Consider the following 26291-nt stretch of genomic DNA (forward strand, 5'->3'; position numbering starts at 1 on the left):
TCAGAGTTGGGAGGCAGCAAACGCTTGACCCGGAAGTAATGGGCTTCTGTATTCCGGCAAGGGTAGCAGATCCAGGATCAGGTTTTGCCAAATTTAAACCAATGCAGTGCGCTGGATTCCACATCAGACTGACCTCAGATCGGCTAACAGTAATCTGATTGATCAACAGCATGTCTGGGCAAAAACAAGCAGCGATTCTTGTTTAAGGTCTAAACGACAGGTTTTGTTGCCGTCGGATGCATTTAAAAAAAACAAACAAACAATTATTAGAAGCCGATGGAGCTGTGTAACTAGCTGTTAGATTGTCGATGAGTGCTGTTCATGAGAAAAGCTCCGTCATTGCGGAAATACATTTGCGTTCTGGGAAGTAAAACCAGGTAACAACACTGTAGGTAAAATGGCAATAATGCAGGCATCGAATCAACATCACCATCATTAACAGCAACAACAGTAAAAATCTCTGTAAAACATCTCTGAGCTGAGGCCAGACTTTGTGATTTTGCCATTATGTAGGTGAAAATTGCGTGTTTATATCTTTAATGCTTAAATATTTTAAATTCTTAAATAATTCTGATTCTGATACTTTAAAATCTGTTTGTTTGAAATCAATCAGAATTACATGCATGCATTCTTTTTAAAATGATATTTTCTCATCATTAGATTAGGATCCATTTTCTGGAAGAAGTTTCACTGAAACCTTGAAAAAGAAAAAAAAACACTATGGGAAATCAGCTGGCAGGAATCGCTCCGTCACAGATATTGTCTGTCGACAGTTATTTCTCAGATATCCATGAATATGAATATGATAAAAGTCTTGGCAGCACTAGATTTTTTAAAGTGGCCCGGGCAAAGCACAGAGAGGGTTTAGTGGTGGTAAAGGTGTTTGCCATTCAAGATCCCTCACTGCCTCTAACCAGCTACAAGCAGGAGCTGGAAGAATTGAAGATCCGACTGCATTCCTGCCAGAATTGTTTACCCTTTCAGAAAGCCACACTGTCAGAGAAAGCAGCCATTCTTTTTCGGCAGTATGTTCGCGACAACCTATATGATCGTATCAGCACAAGACCTTTCCTCAATAATGTGGAGAAGAAATGGATTGCATTCCAGATCCTTAATGCTGTCGATCAGGCTCATAAATCTGGGGTGCGTCATGGTGACATTAAGACTGAGAATATTATGGTAACTAGCTGGAACTGGGTGCTGCTTACAGACTTTGCTAGTTTTAAACCCACGTATCTGCCTGAGGACAACCCGGCAGATTTCAACTATTTCTTCGATACATCTCGAAGGAGAACCTGTTACATAGCTCCAGAGCGGTTTGTGGATGGCAGTATGTTTGCCACAGAGAGTGACCAGACTACTCCACTCATGGATCTCAGCAACAACAGCCAGAGGACAAGAGGAGAGCTCAAACAACCAATGGACATTTTCTCAGCTGGTAAAACAAACCAAAAAACCCTATATCTTTCTCCATATACATGTGTGTGTGTACTTGCATTCTGTTGAAAGTGATGTAAAGCATTTCACATTCTGTATTTGTTTCTCAGGTTGTGTAATTGCAGAACTGTTCACCGAAGGGGTCCCGCTCTTTGATCTCTCACAGTTGCTGGCTTATCGCAAAGGGCAATTTCAAACTGAACAAGTCCTGAAGAAAATTGAAGACAAGAGTATCCGAGAGCTGGTATTTGAACTTTTATTTTTTACATCTTCAACATTCAACAAGAGTTATTAGTTTCATACATTTCAGTACTCTCAATATGGCATCCCATCACAGGTGGCTCAGATGATACAGCGAGAACCTGAAAAACGCTTGACAGCAGAAGAGTACTTGAAACAGCAACGAGGCAAAGCCTTTCCTGACATCTTTTACAACTTTCTTCAACCCTACATGGCCCAGTTTGCTAAAGAGACCTTCCAGTCAGCAGATGAGCGAGTGTTGGTGATTCGAAAAGATCTGGAGAACATCCTCCATAATCTGTGTGGTGGCGGGCAGGCAGGGAAGTCTGAGATGCAAGAGAAGGCTTCTCAGGAACTTGGATCAAGTAAAGAACACGGTCTAGTGGTTCTGGTGTCAGTAATCACTTCCTGTCTGCAGACCTTGCGTTTTTGTGATTCTAAGCTTGCAGCGCTAGACTTGGTGCTTCATCTGGCCAGCAGGTTAAGTGTGGAAATCCTGTTAGATCGAATCACTCCTTACTTACTTCATTTCTGCAATGACTCAGTACCTCGGGTCAGAGCAGAAGCTGTGCGCACACTGGCTAAAGTGCTGGCGCTGGTCAAAGAAGTGCCCCGTAATGATGTTAACATTTACCCAGAGTACATACTGCCTGGTATTGCCCACTTGGCCCAAGATGAAGCCACAATTGTCAGACTTGCTTATGCAGGTAAGGTTAGTGAATGCGATGCATACACTCAGATGATTGAGCAGACATCTTCATGATGTTTTAACTGAACTGGTATGATGATTTTTTTTTTTCATTAGAGAATATTGCTCACCTGGCAGAAACTGCACTGCGCTTTTTAGAGTTAGTGCAGGAGAACAATCTCAACTGTGAACAAGATGTAAATGGTGATGATGCAGAGGAAACTCTTCACCCAAATGAAAACTATGATTCAGGTACATGTCTGTCTAGCAGTCCATTTCCTGTTTTATGAAAATGTCAAGATTTCAAATGTACATGAATTCAAAATGTTAGGAAATATCCTATTGATTTGTGTAATGTTATAAAAGTAACAAATTAAAATGCAGAGTTCTTTTTAAGTTGGAGCTGAGAATATTTTGAATTTATTTTCTTTATGAATATTGGTCTATCCTTACAGAGCTACAAGCATTGCATGAGATGGTTCAGCAGAAAGTGGTGACACTCCTTAGTGACCCAGAGAACATTGTGAAACAGACGTTGCTGGAAAATGGCATCACGCGCCTGTGTGTGTTTTTTGGTAGACAAAAGGCCAATGACGTACTTCTTTCCCACATGATCACCTTTCTAAATGACAAGAATGACTGGCACCTCCGTGGAGCTTTCTTTGACAGTATTGTGGGTCAGTTGTTTATTATTATTATTATTATTATTTTGCCAGTAATTTTGAAATGTATTTAACAGTTATTCTCAAAAACCAAATTAGTCAAAGTTGCTTTATGATCTTGAACATGCTCTGGGAAAGGTATACATACCTAAATGTACACACCTTTCTTGACGTTCTGCAGGTGTAGCAGCTTATGTGGGATGGCAAAGCTCATCCATCCTAAAACCACTGCTACAGCAAGGCCTGAGTGATGTCGAGGAGTTTGTCATCTATAAAGCTCTTAATGCTTTGACTTGCATGTGCCAGCTGGGGCTTCTCCAGAAAACGCACATCTATGAGTTTGTCAGTGACATTGGTGAGAAAAACTGTTTGTTTGTATTAAAGTGTAAACTGGAGATTGATATAGTATGTGTATGTACACAATGTATTAATGTGTAATTAATGAAACAAGTTTTAAAGACAATTCGGAAAAAATAAAAGATGAGTTCGTTTTAATGAGCATTGCAGCAACATTGTGTGCCTGTGTTTGTCCTGCCAGCTCCTTTCTTGTGCCATCCCAATCTATGGATCCGCTATGGGGCTGTGGGATTCATTACTGTGGTTGCACAACATCTAAATATTGCTGATGTGTACTGCAAGCTAATGCCTCACCTTAACCCCTTTATTACCCAGCCTATTATACAGGTGAGATCGCCAATCAAAATTGCTGTTCTCAGAGGTATCACTTTGCATTTTCATTTTACAGTGAAAAAAAAAATTTTTTTTCTTTGACAGATTGATAAGGAGATAGTACTTCTGAGTGTACTCAAAGAGCCCGTAAGCCGCTCTATCTTTGACTACGCGCTCCGCTCCAAAGACATTAGCAGCCTCTTCAGACACCTGCTCCTTCGTCAGAAGAAACGTAATGGTTCCATCCCCGAGTGCCCCATTCCTGAAGATCCTGCTATTGCACAACTACTCAAGAAGCTTCTATCACAGGTCAGACAGCAAGCCTATGAAGCGTTCTTTTTAAAAAGGTGGAAATGTTTCACACGACAATGGTGCTCATTTAGAAAATACTAATGGTATATACTGCGGTTAATTCAAGTCTGTGGAACTGGCCATGTAGAGACAAGTTAGCAAGGATGTGAACTGGTCAATCATCCGCACAGTTAGTTCTGGAGTCAGATTCTACACCTTCAGGTGTGCATTGTCTCTGGCTTCAATGGGGTACAATCCATAGTAAGCTTCTTGAGCTTTGTTATTAAAGCAGTATTATGTAGGAATTTTACCTTAAAATATCAGCTTCAAAGTTATTTTGATGGTACATTGACTTGTAATAGCTGTGTCTTCCATTCCAAGTCCACGCCCGATTCGCTGATAATAGCACTATGTAACTCTGGTAGCATGTCCCAGGGACCTTTTGCGAGAATTGCATAATGTTTTACGGCACCGCAAGTACTATGTAATGCTTTATGGCACCATGGGCAGCTTCCATACCCTGGCAGTGACACTACCTATAAGTAAATAAGCTAAATCAGTATTCTCAGTACAGACATCCTGGCAGAGGTGAAGAGACCAAAGAAGACACTGCTGGAGGAAGCCAGGGAGAGAAACAGAGAGAGTGACCAAGCAAGAGACTGGACAAGAGTAACTCTTGGACTGGCTTTTACTCGTTGCTAAGAACAATAAAAAGTCTGCAAGACAGACGTCAGGCTTTCTTTCTCTTGAACTACAGTAGTAAGTAATATTAGGTTAGCTGCCTTGCAATATCTTGTATTGTTGCACTCACTTGATGTTTGGCTGTGTTAGCAAAGTTGTCTACTCACTAGCTTTGCCAAGTCAGTCCATTTCAGCGTAGGTTTACGCTAAGGTCACACATAACTGGTTAATCCGTGAGAACCGTGGCTGGGGCTACCGTTGACATTCTGGCAGATTTTGGAAGTGATCCATTGCATAAATTTGAGAGGAGTAAACCATGCAAGTGAAGCCACGATAGCCGCGATGGTAGATGCCAGAAGCACCGATGAGCCATTTGGGTGATGGCAGTGACGTATAGCCTTCCGGCAATGACAGCAGTGTGTATGGTTTTCACGGCTACGGTGCAGCATAGCCACAGCAAGACGAAATAAGTCAAGTTCCCTAGGCAATCTTTTCATTTTCTGCAGAATGCTGTTCCATGAACATTTGAGCTTGATGGTTGTGACAGAATGTTATGGTAACCTCCAGTAGCCCACGTATGCCTCAAGGATGCTCATGGATGCCTTCATGGTCGTGATGGATGAATTCATCTGGCGCTTGACCCACAGCAGTTTTCTACATGACTAAACTTTCTGGGGATGGAAGCCACGTCCTCCCAGTTGTCAAGGTAGCTCCGTCTCTCAAGTATTTCGACGGATGAGCCTGAAACACATGCCAGTTGACCCCCGGAAGGCTCAAAATCATCTATCGTCATCTACGTTGAAGTGATTCCAGCTATGTGAAACCGAGGCATTAGCTGCTAGCTACATCTCGAGGTGATATAGCAAACTTGCTTGATAACACTTGGGTATCAGCACTGGTAATAAGTGCTCTTGGGTTGGTTGCTATTTATCTTTGTTGGTTAGCTTGCCACCCAAGTTTGCATCACTTTGTGTCAGGGGCATCCAAGTTTTGTCAGGTTAACTTAGCTGACTAGCTGTTCTTTGTCTGTTAGCATATCCCAGCATTAGATATGTCAGTGTTAGACAATTCAACAGCAGAGTGTACATTCCAACCAGTGTTATTTATGAAACATTGTGACGTATGCAGTAACCTCAGCAGGGTTATTCCTGTCTCACAGAGAGCTGTAGTTTTTCTGTATGACAAAAATCATCTAACTTCAGTCTTGTCTCAAGCTAGCTTGCAAATAAATAAATAAACTCATCTCACCCCAAAACCTTTGGTCAGCCTTTGTCAATCTCACACCAAATAAACACTGAAAGCTTGCAACTTTGCACCTGTCTCAGCCAGCTTGTAATAATTGCACTGCCCAATGTATATTATGTGCAATATGTGCCTATATCATGTCGCCAACATTTTATACGATTATGATTTGTCATTGTCTATGGGAGGTAGAGGGAGAGGGAATAAGCTTAAGGACAGTTTCAACAAACATGGACAGTGTGTTTTTATACCTTTTTATAACTTATACCTTGGACAGTGTGTTTAGTGATGTAAACATTGGGGGAAAGTGATGTTAAAGGTGCAGATGATCTCAGGAATACGCTGCTGATGCAGATGTGCTCAGTACTGGAGGTGAGGGGAGTTCTGAGGGGGTGTGACCACTGGGTACTGTTCCTTTGAATCTAGCATGATAGAGAGTGAACAAGATTGATCTTCAATGCAACATTTCTTCCACAACTTGTGGCGTGGAGTTCCCCCTTTTAAATCTTTATGCCGCCACCAGTCATGAATAGTCTGAGTACTTTTTGGTCAAGTGTGTATGATGAGTGTGTTATTGCTTTAGTTTAACAACCTGTCCTTTGCTGTGGCTGTGCTTTGGGGGAGGTGATGCTTTTATCCAACATCATAGTCTATTGCCTAAAACCTCACTATGATAAGCATCCACATGGTTCTTCATGGTCAAGTGGTGTCATTGCGTGTCTCATGCTTTAATTTTCTCTTAGGGAATGACTGAGGCTGAGGAGGACAAACTTCTGGCTCTAAAAGACTTCATGTTGAAGTCTAGCAAGGCCAAGGCTAACATTGTGGACCAGACCCACATGAGTGATGGGGCACAGAGTGGAGTTATTGACTTGGGCTTGCTGGGTATCACTGGGCGCCAGGTGGACCTGATCAGACCAAAGCAGGAATCTGAGGACAAGAGAGGTACATTAGCATGTTAAGTATTACTGGTCATGCTGTTGTACAGCTGCAACGTGTAATTAATACCTCAAGTTCAGAATGCAGGTTAATGTAATGCTTTTTCTGTTGTTTGCAGACTTCATCTCTATTGTTTCTGGTATATTATTAAGCTTTAAATAGCAGTGGCTTTCTTTGAAGTGTAAATAAAACCCAGTATGTTTGACTAAAATCAGTGCATAAATAGTGTTTTCTTGTTACAGCTTATATGTTGCAATCACATTAAAGTGGCTTATTGGAGCATTGAACTGCATGCAAGTGAACCAACTAAATTAGGGGTCATCCATAATTTTCATCATTATCACGAGCGTACAAACCGTACACGGGGCGGAAGGGGTTAATGACCAGGCGTACACTTTTTAAAAATGAAAAAATGATGATCCGTCAATGTGCGAATCGGCAGCCGTCATGTTAAAAATTTCACGCCACATCGGTGTTGCCAGCTAGCTCCACACACTTTCTTTCTTCAATACAACAACAATGGCTGACCCAGATTTTGACCGCGTTTACAAATTTGTGAATAGCAGAAATACCGCTATTCACAAGACTCCTTCAAACGAGTACGAGCAGTTTTTAAACGTTTGTTGTTTCCTGCATTCATCTGAGAAGTGGCAGGAGGCAGTTAGGGCAGGACAGGCTGCTTGGAAAGAATCAAAAATGAACGTTTCAAAGCAAGCTGAGCTGTGCCGGCAAGCAATCATCCGGATGGAAAAAATCAAGTCGACTTTTACAATTCGGGATTATTTCTCTCGTAAAACAGTACATAGAATATCATATGGGTATTTTGTACTTGCGTCAGCAGTCAGTTGAATTTTATACAGGTCAGTTAGCTCCCCTCAAAAAGACAGTCCCTAATTTTCAAAAATGAATCGCCTGCTTTCTATGAAAACTTCTGGACCCATCTTGTGTCTTCTTTTCTTCTCTTGTGAGTCTTTGTTTTGTCCTGTCATCCGATTTTAATAAAAAGTAATACAAAACATGGTTTTATTTTGAATTCCTATTCCACGTAGATCCATCATCATTTTTTTGTCCGCTAATGTACACTTTTTTTGGGGGGGGGGGGTTGCTTAAAAGTCTACTCTTTGTAGACTCATGATAATGATAAATTATGGATGACCCCTTAACAGTTGAACTGATTGTTGTTAATGCTGAGTCTTAGTATGGCATCAACCACATGTTAAGGCATTAGATGCACTCTAAGTGTTTCTGTTCTGATCTTTTGAGGCCCTATATTTTGAATTTGAGTTTCTATATTTGTCATCAAAATATAACAGTTAACTAACTGCTTTTACCTTTAGTGCATAGTGTATTTTACTGCATATAATTAGTGCATGGATATTCAGATGCTGAATTTCAACCAAGAATTCTTGAAAAATAAGAGTGTTGAAATTTCAATGCAGTATTTAAGGTTCTATGTAGTAGAATTTGTTACACACCCTAAATGTGTAATTTCTACATTATCACTATACACTTACTGACAACTTCCTGTTAGCTTGAAGTAGTCTGGCCATTCTTTTCTGACCTCCCACTGGATGTTTTTTTGGATTTTGCACCATTTTCTGTAAACTCAAGGGACTGTTTGTGCATGAAAATCCCTGGAAATTTGCAGTGTCTGAAATACTCAAACCATCACATCTGGCACCCACAACCATGCCATGTACAAAGTCAGTGAGATCACATTCCCCCCATTCTGTTTTTTGATGTGAACATTAATTGAAGCTCTCAACCTATATCTACATGAGTTTATGCATTGCACTGCTGCCAAATGATTGGCTGATAATTGATGGATAATCAAATGAGCAAATGTACTGGTATTCCTAATAACGTTGTCAGTATGTGTATATCACCCCAGTGTGTTAATAACTGTCACTTGAAATATGCAGAATATGTGGAGAGAGAAGAAATTCAAATCTAGTTTTCATTAAAACTGATGTTTCTCTCCCCCCCCATCAGCTCGTAAGCACACAAAGCAGGATTCGAATCTAAATGAGGAGTGGAAGAGCATGTTCGGTTCTCTGGACCCTCCCAGCTCTGCACCAGCTCTGCCGACGGTACCTACTGTTCTACTTGCAAGCAGTGGTGGGGAACCCAACGGGACTCTGGCGGGAGGGCGTCTGCGATCAGAGAGTTCCTCCCAGACTCTTAACCTCCCTCGTGTTCCATCCTCAACTCAGGTCGACTGTTGAGCCGACTACACGCTATCTCTCCCTGCTTTCCTCCTTTCCACTCTGCATCTCCTCGTCACTCTTTTATTCACCCCTCATTTAGCCTTCTTTCAGTTCTCCACAGACAAGTGCTTCTCTTGACTCACAACTTTTAGCCATGTGCTCTAAACTTTTAACAATTTCATAGCTTTACTAGCAACAGTACTGAAGTCTTCTTTCTTCCCATGTTCCTACACTAGATGCCTGAAGGCGGAGGCACTCAGACCAGAAAAGCCACAGCATCCCCTGCAGTTCAGGTAACACAGTCGATGGGTGGAGCATCCACCTACCAGCGGCGTATGACTACATGCAAAGCAGAGCTACAGCAGCTGGTGCAGCAGAAGCGGGAACAATGCAATGCTGAGCGCATGGCCAAGCAAATGATGGAGAGCGCAGAGTGGGAGAGCAGGCCTCCGCTGCCAGGTTAACAGCTGAAATTAATCTCACACATTTTTCCAGGCTTTACAACATCTGAGATTCTTTAGCTGAAAGCCCTACATGTCCTACAAGCCAATAACAGTAAAAAAAATCCAGAAGAAAAAAAATTAAGCAGTAGATAGAAAACAGATGCTTGCTCAGAAATCCCACAAGTGTTCTGAGTGTTGACTAATGCTGTAAAATCTGTTGCTTTTTCTGATCTTTTGGATTTATTAGGTTGTTAGATGTTTAGACGAAATCTATTTTTATGATTGCAATTATGTCTACAATAAAACAAAATGATTTATTTCTGCAGGATGGCATCCTAAAGGCCTATTAGTAGCCCATCTCCATGAACATAAGTCAGCTGTGAACCGAATTAGAGTGTCTGATGAACACTCTATTTTTGCCACATGCTCCAATGATGGAACTGCTAAAATCTGGGACAGTCAGAAAATGGAGGGCAAGACAACAACCACAAGGTATAGTGCCATTATATAGCACCTTGGACTTCAAAGCTATATATGATTTCAGGATTTCACTCTCTCAGATACAACAATGCTGCTTTTGCAAGCTATTTGTGGACAAAGATTTCATGACCTAGGTTATGTTGTCTTCTACTGTGAGCTGCTTCTTAGTGCAGCTATTGCCTGATGAAGTAGCAGTCAATGTATCGCCAACCTGCCATGGTCTAAATTTACTTATTCTGTGGTAATAAAAGCAGCACATAACCTACAGAATGAACTTGTCACCTCACTCCAATTAGCTTACTAATACAGTGTCTTGCAAAAGTATTCATCCCCCTTGGTGTTTGTCCTGTTTTGTTGCATTACAAGATGGAATTAAAATGGATTATTGGAGGGTTACGACCATTTGATTTACACAACATGCCTACAAGTTTAAAGGTGAACATTGTTTTTTTTTTTATTGTGACGCAAACAATAATTAAGATGAAAAAACAGAAATCTGGAGTGTACATAGGTATTCACCCCCTTTCGTTTGAAATCCCTAAATAAGAGCTGGTCCAACCAATTCACTTCATGAGTCACATAATTAGTTGATTAAGATCCATCTGTGCGCAAAGTGTCACATGATGTGTGTAGAAATCAACCTGTTCTGGAAGGACCCTGACTCTGCAACACTCCTAAGCAAGCAAAATGAAAACCAAGGAGCCTCCAAACAAGTCAGAGACAAAGTTGTTGAGAAGTATAAATCAGGGTTAGGTTTTTAAAAATATCCCAAACTTTGAATATCCCAGGGAGCACCATTAAATCCATTATAGCAAAATGGAAAGAATATGGCACCACTACAAACCTGACAAGAGAAGGCTGCCCATCAAAACTCACAGACTGGGCAAGGAGGGCATTAATCAGAGATGCAACAAAAACACCAAAGATAACACTGAAGGAGCTGCAAAGATCCACAGTGGAGATGGGAGTATCTGTCCATAGGACCACTTTAAGCCGTACACTCCACAGAGCGGGGCTTTATGGAAGAGTGTCCAGAAAAAAAGTCTTTGCTTAAAGAAAAAAATAAGAAAAAACATTTTGGAGTTTTCCTAATAGCATGTGGAAGAAGATTCTCTGGTCATATGAGACTAAAATTTATCTTTTTGGCCGTTATGGGAAATGCCATGTGTAGCACAAATCCAACACTTCCCATCACCCAGAGAACACCATTCCTTCAGTGAAGCATGGTGGTGACGGCATCATGCTGTGGGGAAGTTTTTCATCTGCAGGGACAGGAAAGGTGGTCAGGACTGAAGGAAAGATGGATGGCACTAAATACAGGGCAATTCTGGAGGAAAATCTGTTTGAGACCGGGACGAAGGCCCACATTCCAGCAGGACGATGGGCCTAAACATACTGCTGAAACTACACTGGAGTGGTTTAAGGTGAAACATTTAAATGTCTTGGAATGGCCTAGTCAAAGCCCAGACCTCAATCTAATTGAGAATGTGTGGCATAACTTGAAGATTGCCGTACACCAACACAACCCATCTAACCTGAAGGAGTTGGAGCAGTTTTGCCTTGAGGAATGGGCAGAAATCCCAGTGACTAGATGTGCTAAGCTAATAGAGACATACCCCAAGAGACTTCCAGCTGTAATTGCAGCAAAAGGTGGCTCTACAAAGTATTGACTTTGGGGGGTGAATACCTATGCACACTCCAGATTTCTGTTTTTTTCATCTTAATTATTGTTTGTGTTACAAAAAAACCCCCAAAACAATGTGCACCTTTAAAGTGGTACGCATGTTGTGTAAATCAAATGGTGCTAACCCCCCAAAAAATCCATTTTAATTCCAGCTTGTAATGTGACAAAACAGGACAAACACAAAGGGGGATGAATATTTTTTGCAAGACACCATCTTTTCAGAAGAGTGTCCATTTCTAACTTTCTTCTCTGTCTGATATTTTTTTTTCTCTCAACTGTGATTATTGTGGCAAATCTACTTCCTTTAGCCCTTGGATGAAGGGAATGCTTTCTTCTGCCACCGTCTTTGGCTGTCCCTTGTGTCAGTAGGGCGTCACATAGGTTTCCAAAGACAGGATCTGACACAATTTTCACTTGGCGCTCAAGAAAAACAGCGATGTCAATGAATGCAGCTCTCTGGTGTTGCCTCTCCTGAATATCACATGCTACTGTTTGCCACTTATCCTTCAGCTTGTAGGGCAGTCTTTTAATCACATTGTAATGGAAATTTCTAATGAACACTTCAGAACGCTTAGCAGTCGTCTTCTCAGTTATTTATTATAGTAGATCATATAACGGATATATAAAATAGGAAAGGAAAGAGAAGAATAGAAGAAGAGTAGAAGACACCACTTCAGTGATGCCGAGAGTACGCTCACTCTGAGTTGTGTTTTAGGAATGTTATCTATTATACTCTGAAAGCATTCGCTCACTGCTTGTGTCTTCACGTGATTGGCTCAAGATTTTCTATGAAGCTTTGTTAAAGCGTGCACCTGGCGTGCTCTGGTATGTGCAGGCGGATGCGAGTTAGGGAGAGCTCAAGCTTCCTGCTTATCACCACCGAGGTCAGGAAAGATGGTTACATCATGAGAAGATGCGTAGTTAGGACGAACTCAAGCACCCTGCTCATTACCACCAAGGCCACAGAAAAGCGATTACAACATTGGAAAAAACATCTTTCTCAGTATATTAGGCCACTTGAGCTCAACACACAAACACAGAATAGGAATGTTCATCCACTAAATTTCCCTCACAAACATCAATCATATTGGCAGGAGTATTTAAGTCACAAAGACCGTGAGACTCCTCTATTGCATTGCAACATCCACGCAAGAAGAGACAGTATGTCTTTTCTTTCCCGTCCTCCAGTCTAATTCATGGCCATGAATGGACTCTGTCCAGGTATGCAGATATGATGATATGCTCATTTCCAAAATGTTCATGTAGCAGAGTCTTTGCATATCCAGCACCAGTAATGCAAGCAGTCGTCAGCATTATCAGTCTTTGCCTCTGTGACCTGTTCAAATGACTGCATGGATGTGCAGAGGCTTGCCATCAAATATTTGAATTTCTCTTTTAGGTAGAGATGACAGATTTTGTTGATGGACCAACATACTAGTTAATTCATTTTGTCTCTTCATAATGGACAACATGTACTGATTCTCATTGAGTGTTTGAGCAGGTCCTTGTTGCAGTGTTGCATTTTGAATTATGCTACGTGACCCTAAAGTATCTGAGGGTCCCTTGGAGAGATGTGCGGGCTTATCCCTTTTCGCAGTTTCTTGTATTGTACTTAATTTAGGCTCTGCATTTCCAGTAACTGCTTTTCCTTTTGTATTTCTATTTAATTTATATGGCACAAAAGTCTCTGCATCAGCATTAAAAATGTCAAGAGTCTTTTGTTTGGTTTTAAAATATGATTCCATTTCATTTCCTCATCTCATCTCATTATCTCTAGCCGCTTTATCCTGTTCTACAGGGTCGCAGGCAAGCTGGAGCCTATCCCAGCTGACTACAGGCGAAAGGCGGGGTACACCCTGGACAAGTCGCCAGGTCATCACAGGGCTGACACATAGACACACAACCATTCACACTCACATTCACACCTACGGTCAATTTAGAGTCACCAGTTAACCTAACCTGCATGTCTTTGGGCTGTGGGGGAAACCGGAGCACCCGGAGGAAACCCACGCGGACACGGGGAGAACATGCAAACTCCACACAGAAACGCCCTCGCTGGCCACGGGGCTCGAACCCGGACCTTCTTGCTGTGAGGCGACAGCGCTAACCAGTACACCACCGTGCCGCCCATCATTTCATTTCCTTGAAGCAGCAATTCACACAGTGGATCCAGTTTTCAACACATTCACCTTTGCAATAGACGCAGCTATATCTGTTTCAAGTTGAAGTTGCTCTTTCCTTCTCCTCAAGAGCATGCTTCCCTTTGAGCATATGTTGACGGGCACACAAGGCAGCCACTTTGGCCTCTGCTCCGAGACGTGCGGATGAAGTTGTGGATACTTTTGAGTTTGAACTGCTGCCTTGCCATCTGATAGTGTATCAAATCAATACATCGTCCTAGACGTCACGTTGAAAATTTAGAGAAGATCAAGGTTCCTTTTTTATGTCCTCTTGAGCCCCTGTTTTTCCCTCTGGTGGAGTTTCCTGGGGTTGCGCTATATCAGGGGTTGGCTCTAGAGGCCTGCTTGAGATCAATGTCAGAAAGTCGTATTTTAACATCACAATAAATCCGTGCTTGTATTTCATGATACTTGAGAACCATGTATTTTGTTTATTTTTTTCATCAGGTTGAATTAAAAGCAGCAGAGATTTGTGCAGTGCACTGGCATTTTCAAACAATTCCATTAATTCATCAAGCTGTGATTTAACCTTTTAAGTATTTTTATCATCTTTCTTAAGCTCTTTGAGAGATGTTATCACACTCTTCATTTTGTTTACATCCTTTTTATATTCTTCTCAACACCGAACAGCAGCTGCCATACTCAAACAAACAACGTCGTCTCGTGGAAGTAACGGTTTCAAACTGCATTCCAACAAGCAATACACAGCACAAAACACAGGTTACATACCACTGTCTTCCTGTAGGCTTCGGCAGGCAGGCCGCTGTCATTGATGAGGTGTGGAAATCATGTGTGAGCTTGCAACTTCTCAGCATTTGGCTAAGTGCGTTGAATGTGGGAGGCTCTGTTGCCGTTTTTTTTTCTGACAAATATAGGCAACTATCCAACAAAGTTTAAGTTGCTGAGAGGCTGAAATTGGGGAAACTAACCTGCCCAACATGCTGGCTGTTCAAAGTAAATCCAATAACTGTTTCAATAAGTTCAAGATCCTTTATTTTCCGTATAAAAATAAAACAATGGTCTTCATCCAAAAGCTTTCAAAGTCTCTCAGGTCTGTTCATAAACATCCATAAATCCAAAGGCAGTAATAAAATCCACAGGTTTCATAGCAATAGTCCACAATAGTGATAGTTTGCAAGTTAAACAGTGATAGTTCAGTGCGGTCAGCAAAAAATAAGGCTCCCCCCCATCACCTACTCTCTACTCATGCACGAATACTAGCAAGTGCACAGGTGATATTATTACTGCTGCCACCAATACCATGTGACCCAGTTACCATAAGTAACCACGTAGGTGCCCAGCACAGACACAGACTACATCTGACCCCAACACCTAATAAAAAAAAATAAAAAAAACTATTAACAAAAGGCTTGACTAAAAATAATATGTTTTCAGCTTAGACTTAAACACTGAGACTGTGTTTGAATTCCAAACACTACTTGGAAGGCTATTCCATAACTGTGGGGATCTGTAAGTAAAAGCTCTGCTCCCTGATGTAGCCTTCACTATATGTGGTACCAACAGATAGCCTGTACATTTTGATCTAAATAGACGTGGTGGGTCATAAAGGACCAGAAGTTTGCTCAGGTACTGTGGCACAAAACCATTCAGTGCTTTAAAGGGCAGTAGTAGTATTTTATAATCAATGTGAAATTTGATTGGGAGCCAGTGCAATGTGGATAAGGTAGGGGTGATGTGGTTATATGTTCTAGTAAGGACTCTTGCTGCTGCATTTTGAACTAACTGGAGCTGGATGTAAAATTTTCTTGCTTCAAATGCAACCAATAACATGATTCATTACTAATTTGAAAATATTCTTCCTGTTAATGGCTGTCATCTCTGCTTCCCTTCATACACACTGGTCTGGTCCTGATCTTGCCTCTGTCTTGCCCTGCCTTGGTCTTGGTCTAGACTTGATCTCAACCCCTCACAGTCTTGGTCTTGTTTTGGTCTCGATACACTCTGGTCTTGGTCATGACTTGGTCTCGGTTTAGTTGGTCTTGACCAGAACACTATATCAGACCACAGGGTTAATATAGAGGTTTTCCCCATGGCTGTGTGCATCTCCATGGCTATTAAATGGAGCTAATTCATAGCTAAAATATTATGTAGAAAATGAAAACAATGCCTGGTCATTTCCATTTTTTTTAAACTTGATTTGTGCTCTCTGTGTATTTTGTTCACCAGCTTATCAAAATGCTTTGCTTGAATGGAAACATTTCCTTAACACACTAGCTAAAACCCACACAAGAGAATAGAAAGACAAATCAGGCAAGCAGATTGATCACTCACTCTCACCCAGTGTACCTCAATTTGAAATACAAAAATATGGCGAAACTCACCAACACTTCCCGTTATTACCAGTTGTTGAGGTCAACAGCTTCTCAACTGATATGATACAAACTCCACAACAACAAATAAATACCATGAATCTGTTAGATGTCCCAGGGACTCTCATCAGTATTATGTATTATTCATGAGAAATTAAAATAATTTTTCCATGTAATTGTTGTTCAGTATTGAATGTTTTTGCTTGTTTAATTGCTATTCCAAGAACAACTGATCGAAAATGGTGAACTTGTCTTTTAGGTCAGTGCTCACGTATTCCCGTATTGGCGGTCACGTGAAAACCTTGACCTTTTGTCAGGGGTCACATTACCTTGCTGTTGCTTCAGATAATGGCTCCATTCAGCTACTTGCAGTTGAGGCCCACAAGCCACCCAAATCCCCCAAGGTGCAGCCATGTCAGACCAGGTAAGTGATATCAACTGTAATAGGAATTTAATATTTGACATTTGTTAATAGATCAAGTTAAACATGGTTCAAAGATCAGATAAGACTCCTGTGGTAATATAGTAAGAATACCAATTGCCATGAAAACACTAAACAGATATGAGAGGGGGTTATAAAGGCTCCGTTACTTTCTAGCTGTATAATAACAATTGCAGATTCAACAGAATCTTTGACAAATCTGATTTACTCGACCTTTAATCAATCTGTATACCATGTCTAATGCTGTATGCAGATTCCTGGACTTGAAGGAGGATGGCTGTGTGGTAGATATGCATCATTTTAATTCTGGGGCTCAGTCTGTGCTGGCCTATGCTACCGTGAATGGCTCTCTAGTGGGTTGGGACCTGCGCAGCAACACCAATTCTTGGACCCTCCGCCATGATCTGCGCCTCGGCCTTATCACCTCCTTTGCTGTGGATATGCACCAGTGCTGGCTGTGTGTGGGTAAGCACTACTGAGTGCATACTTTATTGATTATTGTAATACAGAGTCCATTTTATGGAATTTTACTGAAGTCCATGTGTACCTCTTTGTTTGAAGGTACAAGCAATGGAACAATGGCATGTTGGGATATGCGATTTCAACTGCCAATTTCGAACCACTCCCATCCAGCCCGAGCTCGAATCAGGCGTCTGCTTATGCATCCCCTTTATCAGTCCTCAGTCATAACAGGTAAGATGTTTTATATACTTATATAGTTTGTGAATAAAATAGTATGGTATTATAGTACTGTAAAATGCAGGATTATGTTTTATCATAAAATACCAGGCAATGATCAAAACCAGAAAATGCTAAACATTAGGGATGATGACATAACTATAGAAAACCACATCTTGGCAATTCAGTTAGTACTCATGCTTTACCAAATAATTTGCCAGACACAAAAGAAAATAGAGGGTTTAAACAAACAAACTAGATATGTGGGTCTTGTTCACTACTGGGGAAAAGAATAGGAAAGTTTAACAGGATATGAAGAAAATGCGAAACAGAAATGGACAAGATATCACACAAACACACAATGGTGAATAAACAAAGATAAATCAAGGTGGATGTTGCAATAAAAAAGTGCTAGAGGTGACAGAAAATTAAAACTAGCAGCAACAAAAAACCCAGAAAAAAATCATGTGTGACTGCCAGTGGCTGATGCTGTGAACAGACAGGTACTGTCTGAAAGACTGTGTGGGCTTTTTGTAGCAGTTACCTAATAAATTAAATAAACAGCCTTTGAAGGGTTACCTGATTAGGCAGTTTTCCACCAAGACCTCATTAGGTTAAAAGTGCACCTGGAAATCTTTTTGTGCAGTAGGCAAGTAGCAGCTGGTCATAGAACTTGACAGGAAATAAAAGTGGTACATTTTCTTCCTCCCATCTTAAGGCCCGGTCCCACTGCACTTACGGATGCAAAGAGGATGTAAAACGTAAAAAAATCTTTGCCATCCATTGGAAAACGCTATGCATCCGTGTACTCATTGCATACGTGCTTCATACGCTCTATCCATCGAGCATCCGTCCACTGTGATTTCATCCGCGCAAAAAGTTTTGAGCTGCACAAAACTTTTAGAACGGATGAACTTTCCGCCGTGTACGATGTAAATCCACAACATACACGAGCAACAAACGTTCTATGTCCGTTATCATCCGTTAAACGTCTGCTGTATCCTCTCTGCATCCTCTGGGCATCCTCGCAACTCACATCCGCTGCAGCTGAAAACGGAAAGAGGGAGGAAAGATAAGGTACATGAAACGTCTATTCATCGTTAGTAGCACGGAAATAGAAAGGATGTAAGCGTATGCATCTCGTATATAAAGTATTCAAAACGGACAAAGCGTTTATATCTGGGATGTATCTCGTATATTTAGGATGTCTGGAGTATGTCTGGAGTATGTAGAAGGACACCTAGCGGACAATCGATATTTTGTATAAAAAGGGGGAGAAAATCATCTAGTAGTAGAGATGTATCGATGTAGCTGCCAGCACGTCTTTCCGCTTTATGCTGACGGCGTGTGTGCTACATCCCTTTATATCCGCGGAGCAGACGCAATTCATACCCCCCGCATGCGCAGTGAACGGTCTGCATCCGATATACATCCGCGCAACATCCCCTTTGTTTCCGTTAGGCGTACGTGATGCATCCCCTTCATCCGCTATGCATCCGCCGCTTCTCAGTTATCACCGGTAACCCCTTTGGAGCTGTCATCCACTTCCATCCGCTTTCATCCGCTAGGCTTCCTATGAACACGCGTTTAACATCCCCGCTATATACTACCCACGTCCGTTCTTTTCCGTTCTGTTTTCGCAAATTTTCGCCAATTTTGTCCATTTCTGGAGCGGATGAAAACGGATAGCGCCACCCCCGAAATTTTGCTCGTCCGCTGTGTCCTTTTTGCATACGTTTTGTGTCCATCGGCCAGTGGGACCGGGCCTTTACTCCTTTCGTTTGTTTGTTCATAGCCTCTGAGAATTAATTATAGGCTAATCATAATCCTCTGTATTGCTCAGCTGTCCAAGGAAACAATGAGGTGTCAATATGGGACATGGAGACAGGAGACAGGAAGTTTACTCTGTGGGCAAGCTCTGCTCCACCTCTCTCAGAGATGCAGGCATGTAGTAACTCTTATTTGATCCCTACAAATCCTTCATGATGTTAGCCATCTGCCAGATTTTTAAGTACACCTATTTAGTAACATGTTGCCCCTCTTTTGGCCTTCAGAATAGCATTATTCACCTCGGCCTGAAGGATGCGATGATGTGCAAGAGTGTTGCACCATGCAAATGTGATTGTGTTTGAAGGAAATCTGTCAGATATATGATTTTGTACATCCAGGAATTATCCAGGCCACCAAATTTTCAATTCCGTAGAATTATTTAGTGAAAACATGCCTCATGACCTCTTGCAAGCAATCCACATAAGTATAGAATAAACTGTGCCCAGTGAAGTGATGAGATGCAGGATTCAGATATGGCATACTGTTTAGACATTCCATGATGTATGTCAAAGACCCTAATGTGTACCAGGAAAAACATTCCTCACACCATCATAACAGGCTAGCTCCTGGACTAGATTTTCCTAACCGGGGCTTCCCCCCCCAGTGTTGATGTGGGCATACTTTGTAGTTAAAAAAAAAAAGCCAACTGATGTAATCTTTGGGTGTTGTAACCTATTAGAGACAAAGTCCATTAAGTGGCATGTTTTGAGATTGACATTCTGTGTACCATATTTGCATGCTATTTGCAGAGTTGTGGATTGTCTGTTTTGCTTGTATGATAAGGCCATTAATAGACCAGGATAACCACTCTTTGGGGAAGGTGCATCTGTTTTGACCATTACAACCCTCAGCTGTTACTAGAAAGGCTTGTCTGGATGATTTTTAACGACACACCACAGCCACTCTGTAGAATGTATCTGAGGTGTGACTTATCAGAGGATGGGGTGCATCTTTTAAATTGGCAACCTGGTGTAATGTAAGATCAGAATAAAGATTAACCATATTGGCCTTCTTATATAAAATTATGCTTCCTGTCATAGCCATCCCCCCATAGTGTACATGGAATATACTGTAGCCCTGCTGATGGCAACCCCCTCCTACTCACTGCTGGATCAGACATGAGAATAAGGTATGTCTAGTCACAATATCTAGTTCTTTATTACTGAAAAGTGAATAATGCATCCTAATTTAAACGTCTGTTAAGTTATTGAAGTCAGTTTCAAGTTAGATAATCTTACTATGAAACACTTTTATAGTGAGGTACATCTTGGCTTTTATCAGGTTTTGCTCTCTTTCTTAATTTTCAAGTTTGTTTAAGGCTTTTAACAATAGACATTGTCCCAAAGCAGCTTTACAGAATTTGAATGACTTAAGACATGAGCTAATTTTATCCCTAATCTATCTCCAATGAGCAAGCCTGTGGCGACGGTGGCAAGGAAAAACTCCGTTAGATGACATGAGGAAGAAACCTCGAGAGGAACCTGACTCAAAAGGGAACCCATCCTCATCTGGGCAACAACAGACAATATGACTATAACAGTTTTAATATGAAGTCAGTTTCATTGATGTTATAACTTTTCATTAATGGAAACTTGAGTGCAAAACTGTTCATGACAACTGCAGTCCTAAAGTTAGCAAGTCAACTGTAGTCCTCAGCCATAAAAGCATTACCGTAAGTGTCCAGAGCGTCTTCCAAGTGTGACTTTCAACTGTCCATATGGGGCCGTCCTCCACAGGAGCGATGTGATGAAACTCCAACCAGACACAGGGCACCAGGATGGATCTGGCAGGTCCGAGGAGCAGAAGAGGTCAGCATCTCGATCTCAGGATCGACATGTAACTCAGAGGGACAGATTTGCACTGAGTACAAGCAGGGACTCCGGCAAAACTAACCATGACAGCATAACTAAAACGGGAGAGCCAGAAGGTAACACAGGCATGAGGGAGCCCCGGGACATAAAGCATCAGCCACTATACCGTCAACAAACTCGAGTGAGCAAGCAAGTGGGGGACTGACAGCATCCATACATCCCAGTTTACCGAAACACACTATGTCTGAGGACCTTCCAGATCTACACCTTTACCTCATAAACACCATTAACAAAAGGCTTGACTAAACAGATATATGTTTTCAGCCTAGACTTAAATGCTGAGACTGTGTCTGATTTCCGAATTATCATTTTTATACCCCCCGCAAACAACGTTTGGGGGTGGTATATAGGAATCACCCTGTCCGTCCGTCCATGTGTCTTGTAAGCACAACAACTCCTAAACGGTTTGATGGATTTTGATGAAACTTTACACAGTTGCAGTATACCACCTGAAGATGTACATGAAGGAAAATAATCCCAGTCTGATGTTTCAAAGGGGAGATAATTCAACTTATTCCCTTACATATGGCAATATATGATGACAGGCTCATAAGTGCAACTTCTCCTAAACGGTTTGATGAATTTTAATGAAACTTTAGTTACAGTATACCACCTGAAGATATGCATGAAGGAAACTAATCCCGGTCCTCGTGTTTCAAAGGAGAGATAATTCAACTTATTCCCTTACATATGGCAATATATGATGACAGGCTTGTGTGTGTGTGTATGGGGGGGGTATTCTGTAGTGAGTTTACTCACCATTCTAGTTATGAATCTGTCTGGGGAAAAATGAAATGCAACATCATGCTGAGAAAACAGTGCGTTCCTGGCAATGTCATATGTTTTTTTTTTTTTTTTGAGATTGTAACATGGTATAATAAACACTCTTTTCAGATTCTGGGACCTTGCATATCCAGAAAGGTCATATATTGTTGCTGGTGGTGCCAATGACTCTCTACACTGCCCTTCTGTATTCTACAACCGGAAGATTATTGAGGGGACTGAAGTAGTACAGGTTTGATTCCTTGTTTTTTCAGCATTGTCTATATACTTTATTGTATTGTTTGTTTGTTTATAAATAAAACACGACCCCTTATTTATCATTAGGAGATTCACAGTAAGCAAAAGAGTGGTGCCACAGAGGACGCCCCTCGCCGAGGTCCAGAGTCCTTGCCTGTGGGCCACCATGACATTATTACTGACATTGCCACCTTCCAGACAACCCAAGGCTTCATCGTCACCTCCTCTAGAGATGGCATTGTAAAAGTCTGGAAGTGAGAACACTCATTAATGCCACTCTATGTGGAAGTCCAAACAAAATGGTAATGTGCAATGGATGTCAATGTTATCATCATGTGAGCTAATCAGGTCTGTTATTTAACATAACTATTTCAAGTTTATTATGTGTTTCCTTGTCATGAGTATATGCAAAGTGTAAATGTGAATATAATTCAATGTAGCTAGACACAGGCAACCAAACTGTGGTTGCTAGCCATGATAATATTAGCTATATACTTTGTATTAGTGCAAATCACTCAGCAATTGATTTTGGTCACACAGTATTATGCAATAAAGATTTAGGGTAAATGTGTGTGTTTTTTTTTTTAAATACTAGTGTCAATTATATCTACAGCTTTACTAGTATTAAAATCAACTGTAACAAAATCGTAAAAAATGAAACAGGTAACTACATACAACAGGTGATAAAATTCAAAACCTCTTGCTTTGCTATTAGATCACTGACACATTCATCGTCAATTTCTTGCCTGATCAACAAACACTAATCACATTTTATTTTTAGTGGGAGTTTTTCGACTATGTGAACAAAGCAGATGTTCCGAAATGTGCCTTGTTTCATATGTTATTCATAAGGGCATAGAGTGTGACCTGACATACAGTACTGTGCAAAAGTCTTCAGCACATGTAAAGAAATACTGTACACAAAAAATGGCTTAAAAATAATGAAATGAAAACATAAAAAAATACTATAAACAGCAGTAAGCCATAATAAATGAAGCAAAATCAATATTTAGTGTGAGACGAGCCTTTGCTTTAAAAAAAATAGTAGCCTCAGGTACAATTAGTGCAGTTTTGTAAGAAGAAGACGGCTTTGTCACGTGTACACTCAAGCACAGACTTAAGCACAGTGAAATGTCTCCTCTGCGTTTAACCCATCTGAAGCAGTGAACACACAAGTGAGCAGTGAGCGCACACATACCCAGAACAGTAGGCAGCAATGCTACAGCACCCGGAGAGCAGTTGGGGGGGTTAAGTGCCTTGCTGAAGGGCACTTCAGCCCAACCTCAGGCCATGGCTGCCCCATGCTAACCTATCTGCATGTCTTTAGATTGTGGGAGGAAACCAGAGCACCCGGAGGAAACGCACGTAGACACAGGGAGAACATGCAAACTCCACACAGAAAGGCCCCCGTTGGGCACTGGGCTTAAACTCAGAACCTTCTTGCTGCGAGGTAACAGTGCTAACCACTACACCACCATGCTGCCTGCGGATATGAGGATATGCACTGTAGGTTTTACTAAGAATCTTGCAGAACCAGCCACAGTTCTTCTGGACATTTTGACTGTGACACTTGCTTCTTAATTTTGCAGTAAAACCCAGTAGCCTTCATTATGTTTTCTTTTTTCATCTGAAAAGTGGTCTTATGTAATATGCTGCTCAGATACAAACTTTTTTCCTGTAACATTTAATTTTGTGCTGGAAAATGAACATTTGAACTCTAAAATGTTTTTGTACTGACGTGATAATGTAGAAGTCATAAAATAGAAATCTATAAAGTTTGAGGAAAAAAAACAGGGTGCCTAAGACTTTTGCACAGTATTGTAGTAACCTAATAGATAGTCAAGTCAACTTTATTGTCAAATATGCTATACATGCTCGACATACAGCACAGATGAAATTTCAGTCCTCTCTGACCCACGGTGCAAACAGGCAATGCAATAAATAAAAATAGAATAATTGAAAATAAAAACAGTATAAACACTAGATAAGAACTAGACAAAGACTAAACACTCAGACAATATAAACAGTATAAACACTAGATAAGAACTAGACATAGACTAAACAAACAAACAATATAAACACTCTAGATAAGAACTAGACAAAGACTAAACACTCAGACAATATAAACAGTATAAACACTAGATAAGAACTAGACATGGACTAAACACTCATATATACATACACACACACACGTAAATTGGTGCAAATAAACAGTCAAGGGCACTTGAGGTATAGCAGGTAAACATGAAATAAGCAGTATAAACAAACTAGCAGCTGTTAAGGTGAGGTAGTGCGGAATAGTGCAAATGAGAGAGGTAAAGTGAGATGTGCGGACCCTGAGTTCAGTGTGTTAATGAACGCTGAGATGCATGTGTGTGTGTTTGGGGGGGGACGACTGTGAGGATGACATGTCAGATGCTGAAGGGGGGGCAGGGGTGTGTGCGAGCAGAATCTGTGGCAGGGGGCAAAGGGGGGAGGAGGGGCAGAACAGGGAGGGAGTTGAGCCTCCTGACCGCCTGGTGAAAGAAACTGTTCTTGAGCCTGCTGGTTTTGGCCCGGAGACTCCGCAGTCTCCTCCTCGATGGCAGCAGACTGAAGAGGTTGTGAGATGGGTGGGTGGGGTCACCTGCAATTCTGATGGCTTTGCGGGTGAGGCGGGAGTTATAAATATCCATTAGAGAAGGGAGAGAGACACCAATGATCCTCTCAGCTGCTCTCACGATGCGCTGCAGTCTTGCAGCAGGACACAGTGCAGGCGCCGTACCACACGGTGATGCAGCTGGTCAGGATGTTCTCGATGGTGCCTCTGTAGAAAGTGTGCATGATGGGGGTCGGGGCTCTTGCTCTCCTCAGTTTGCGGAGGAAGTACAGATGCTGTTGGGCTTTTTTGGCCAGTGATGCAGTGTTGTTGCTCCAGGACAGGTCTTCAGAGATGTGCACACCCAGAAACTTGATGCTGCTCACCCTCTCCACTGCAGCACCATTGATAGATAGTGGAGCATGCTGGGTGTGCTCTCTCCTGAAGTCCACAACAATCTCCTTCGTCTTCTCCACGTTCAGACGGAGATTGTTGTCCTTGCACCACATGGCCAAGCGGCTCACCTCACTCCTGTAGATTGTCTCATCGCCATTGTTGATGAGACCCACCACAGTCGTGTCATCCGCAAACTTAATGAAGAGATTAGAGTTGGATGTTGGTGCGCAGTCGTGGGTCAGCAGAGTGAAGAGGAGGGGGCTTAGCACACATCCTTGGGGGGCCCCCGTGTTCAATGTGATGGTGCTGGAGGAGTTGCTGCCGACCCGTACAGCCTGTGGTCTCCCCGTCAGGAAGTCCAGCAGCCAGTGGCACAGGGAGGTGTTGAGTCCCAGCTGGTCCAGTTTATGAATGAGCTGCTGAGGAATGATTGTGTTGAATGCTGAGCTAAAGTCTATGAACAGCATTCTGACATACAAGTCTTTTGTCTCCAGGTGGGTGAGGGCTGAGTGGAGGGCAGTGGAGATGGTGTCATCGGTCGAACGGTTGGACTGATATGCAAACTGGAAAGGGTCCAGGGCGGGGGGGGAGGGCAGACTTGATATGCCGCATGACTAGCCGCTCGAAGCACTTCATGAGGATGGGAGTGAGTGCAGCAGGGTGGTAGTCATTGAAGCAGGAGGGAGATGGCTTCTTCGGGACCGGGATGATGGTGGTGGTTTTGAGGCACGTGGGGACAACAACCTGGCTCAACGAGATGTTGAAGATGTCTGTAAAGACATCTGTGAGCTCCTCGGCACAGTCTCTCAGGACACGACCAGGAATGTTATCAGGACCTGGGGCTTTCCATGCATTTGTCATCCTGAGAGCTCTCCTCATGCTGTCTGGGGACAGCGTCAACACCTGGTCGCCGGGAGGTGGTGGGGTCTTCTGTGCCGTGGTGCTGTTGTCTGCCTCAAAGCGAGTGAAGAAGTCGTTCAACTGATTCAGCAGAGACATTGAGTTGTCACAGGTCTGCGGCAAGGGCTTGTAGTCTGTGATGGTCTGAATCCCCTGCCACAGGTTCCTGGTGTCTCTGCTGTCGTTGAAATGGTCAGCAATGTACCTGGAATACTGTCTCTTGGCCACCCTGATGCCACGTGACAGATTGACCCTAGCTGTCCTCAGGCCCACCTCGTCCCCAGCTCTGAAGGCAGCATTCCGAGCCCACAGGAGCCTGTGGACTTCCCCTGTCAGCCATGGCTTCTGATTGGCCTGAATGGAGATGGTTCTGGTGACCGTAACGTCGTCCATGCACTTCCTC

General features: G+C 42.1%; 1 protein-coding gene across 2 annotated transcripts; it reads left to right on the forward strand.

Annotated features, from left to right (window-relative positions):
• The first annotated feature begins 136 nt into the window (after nucleotides 1–136).
• pik3r4 (phosphoinositide-3-kinase, regulatory subunit 4) lies at nucleotides 137–22581 on the forward strand. Of its 2 annotated transcripts, none has more exons than XM_060922340.1 (20): nucleotides 137–509; nucleotides 661–1438; nucleotides 1548–1681; nucleotides 1775–2384; nucleotides 2483–2617; nucleotides 2821–3042; nucleotides 3209–3382; nucleotides 3566–3711; nucleotides 3802–4005; nucleotides 6654–6855; nucleotides 8842–9062; nucleotides 9293–9515; nucleotides 9826–9991; nucleotides 16433–16597; nucleotides 16869–17080; nucleotides 17177–17308; nucleotides 19137–19237; nucleotides 20164–20252; nucleotides 21889–22009; nucleotides 22102–22581. In XM_060922340.1, exons 2-20 carry the CDS (start codon nucleotides 721–723, stop codon nucleotides 22270–22272), a joined length of 4146 nt encoding a protein of 1381 aa, XP_060778323.1. In that variant the 5' UTR covers nucleotides 137–509; nucleotides 661–720; the 3' UTR covers nucleotides 22273–22581. The 2 variants fall into 2 exon arrangements, with proteins under 2 accessions (XP_060778323.1, XP_060778324.1); XM_060922341.1 differs by having other exon boundaries at nucleotides 137–377.
• Nucleotides 22582–26291: the final 3710 nt, after the last annotated feature.

Source organism: Neoarius graeffei, chromosome 5 (assembly GCF_027579695.1).
Source record: "Neoarius graeffei isolate fNeoGra1 chromosome 5, fNeoGra1.pri, whole genome shotgun sequence".
NCBI classification, from domain to species: domain Eukaryota; kingdom Metazoa; phylum Chordata; class Actinopteri; order Siluriformes; family Ariidae; genus Neoarius; species Neoarius graeffei.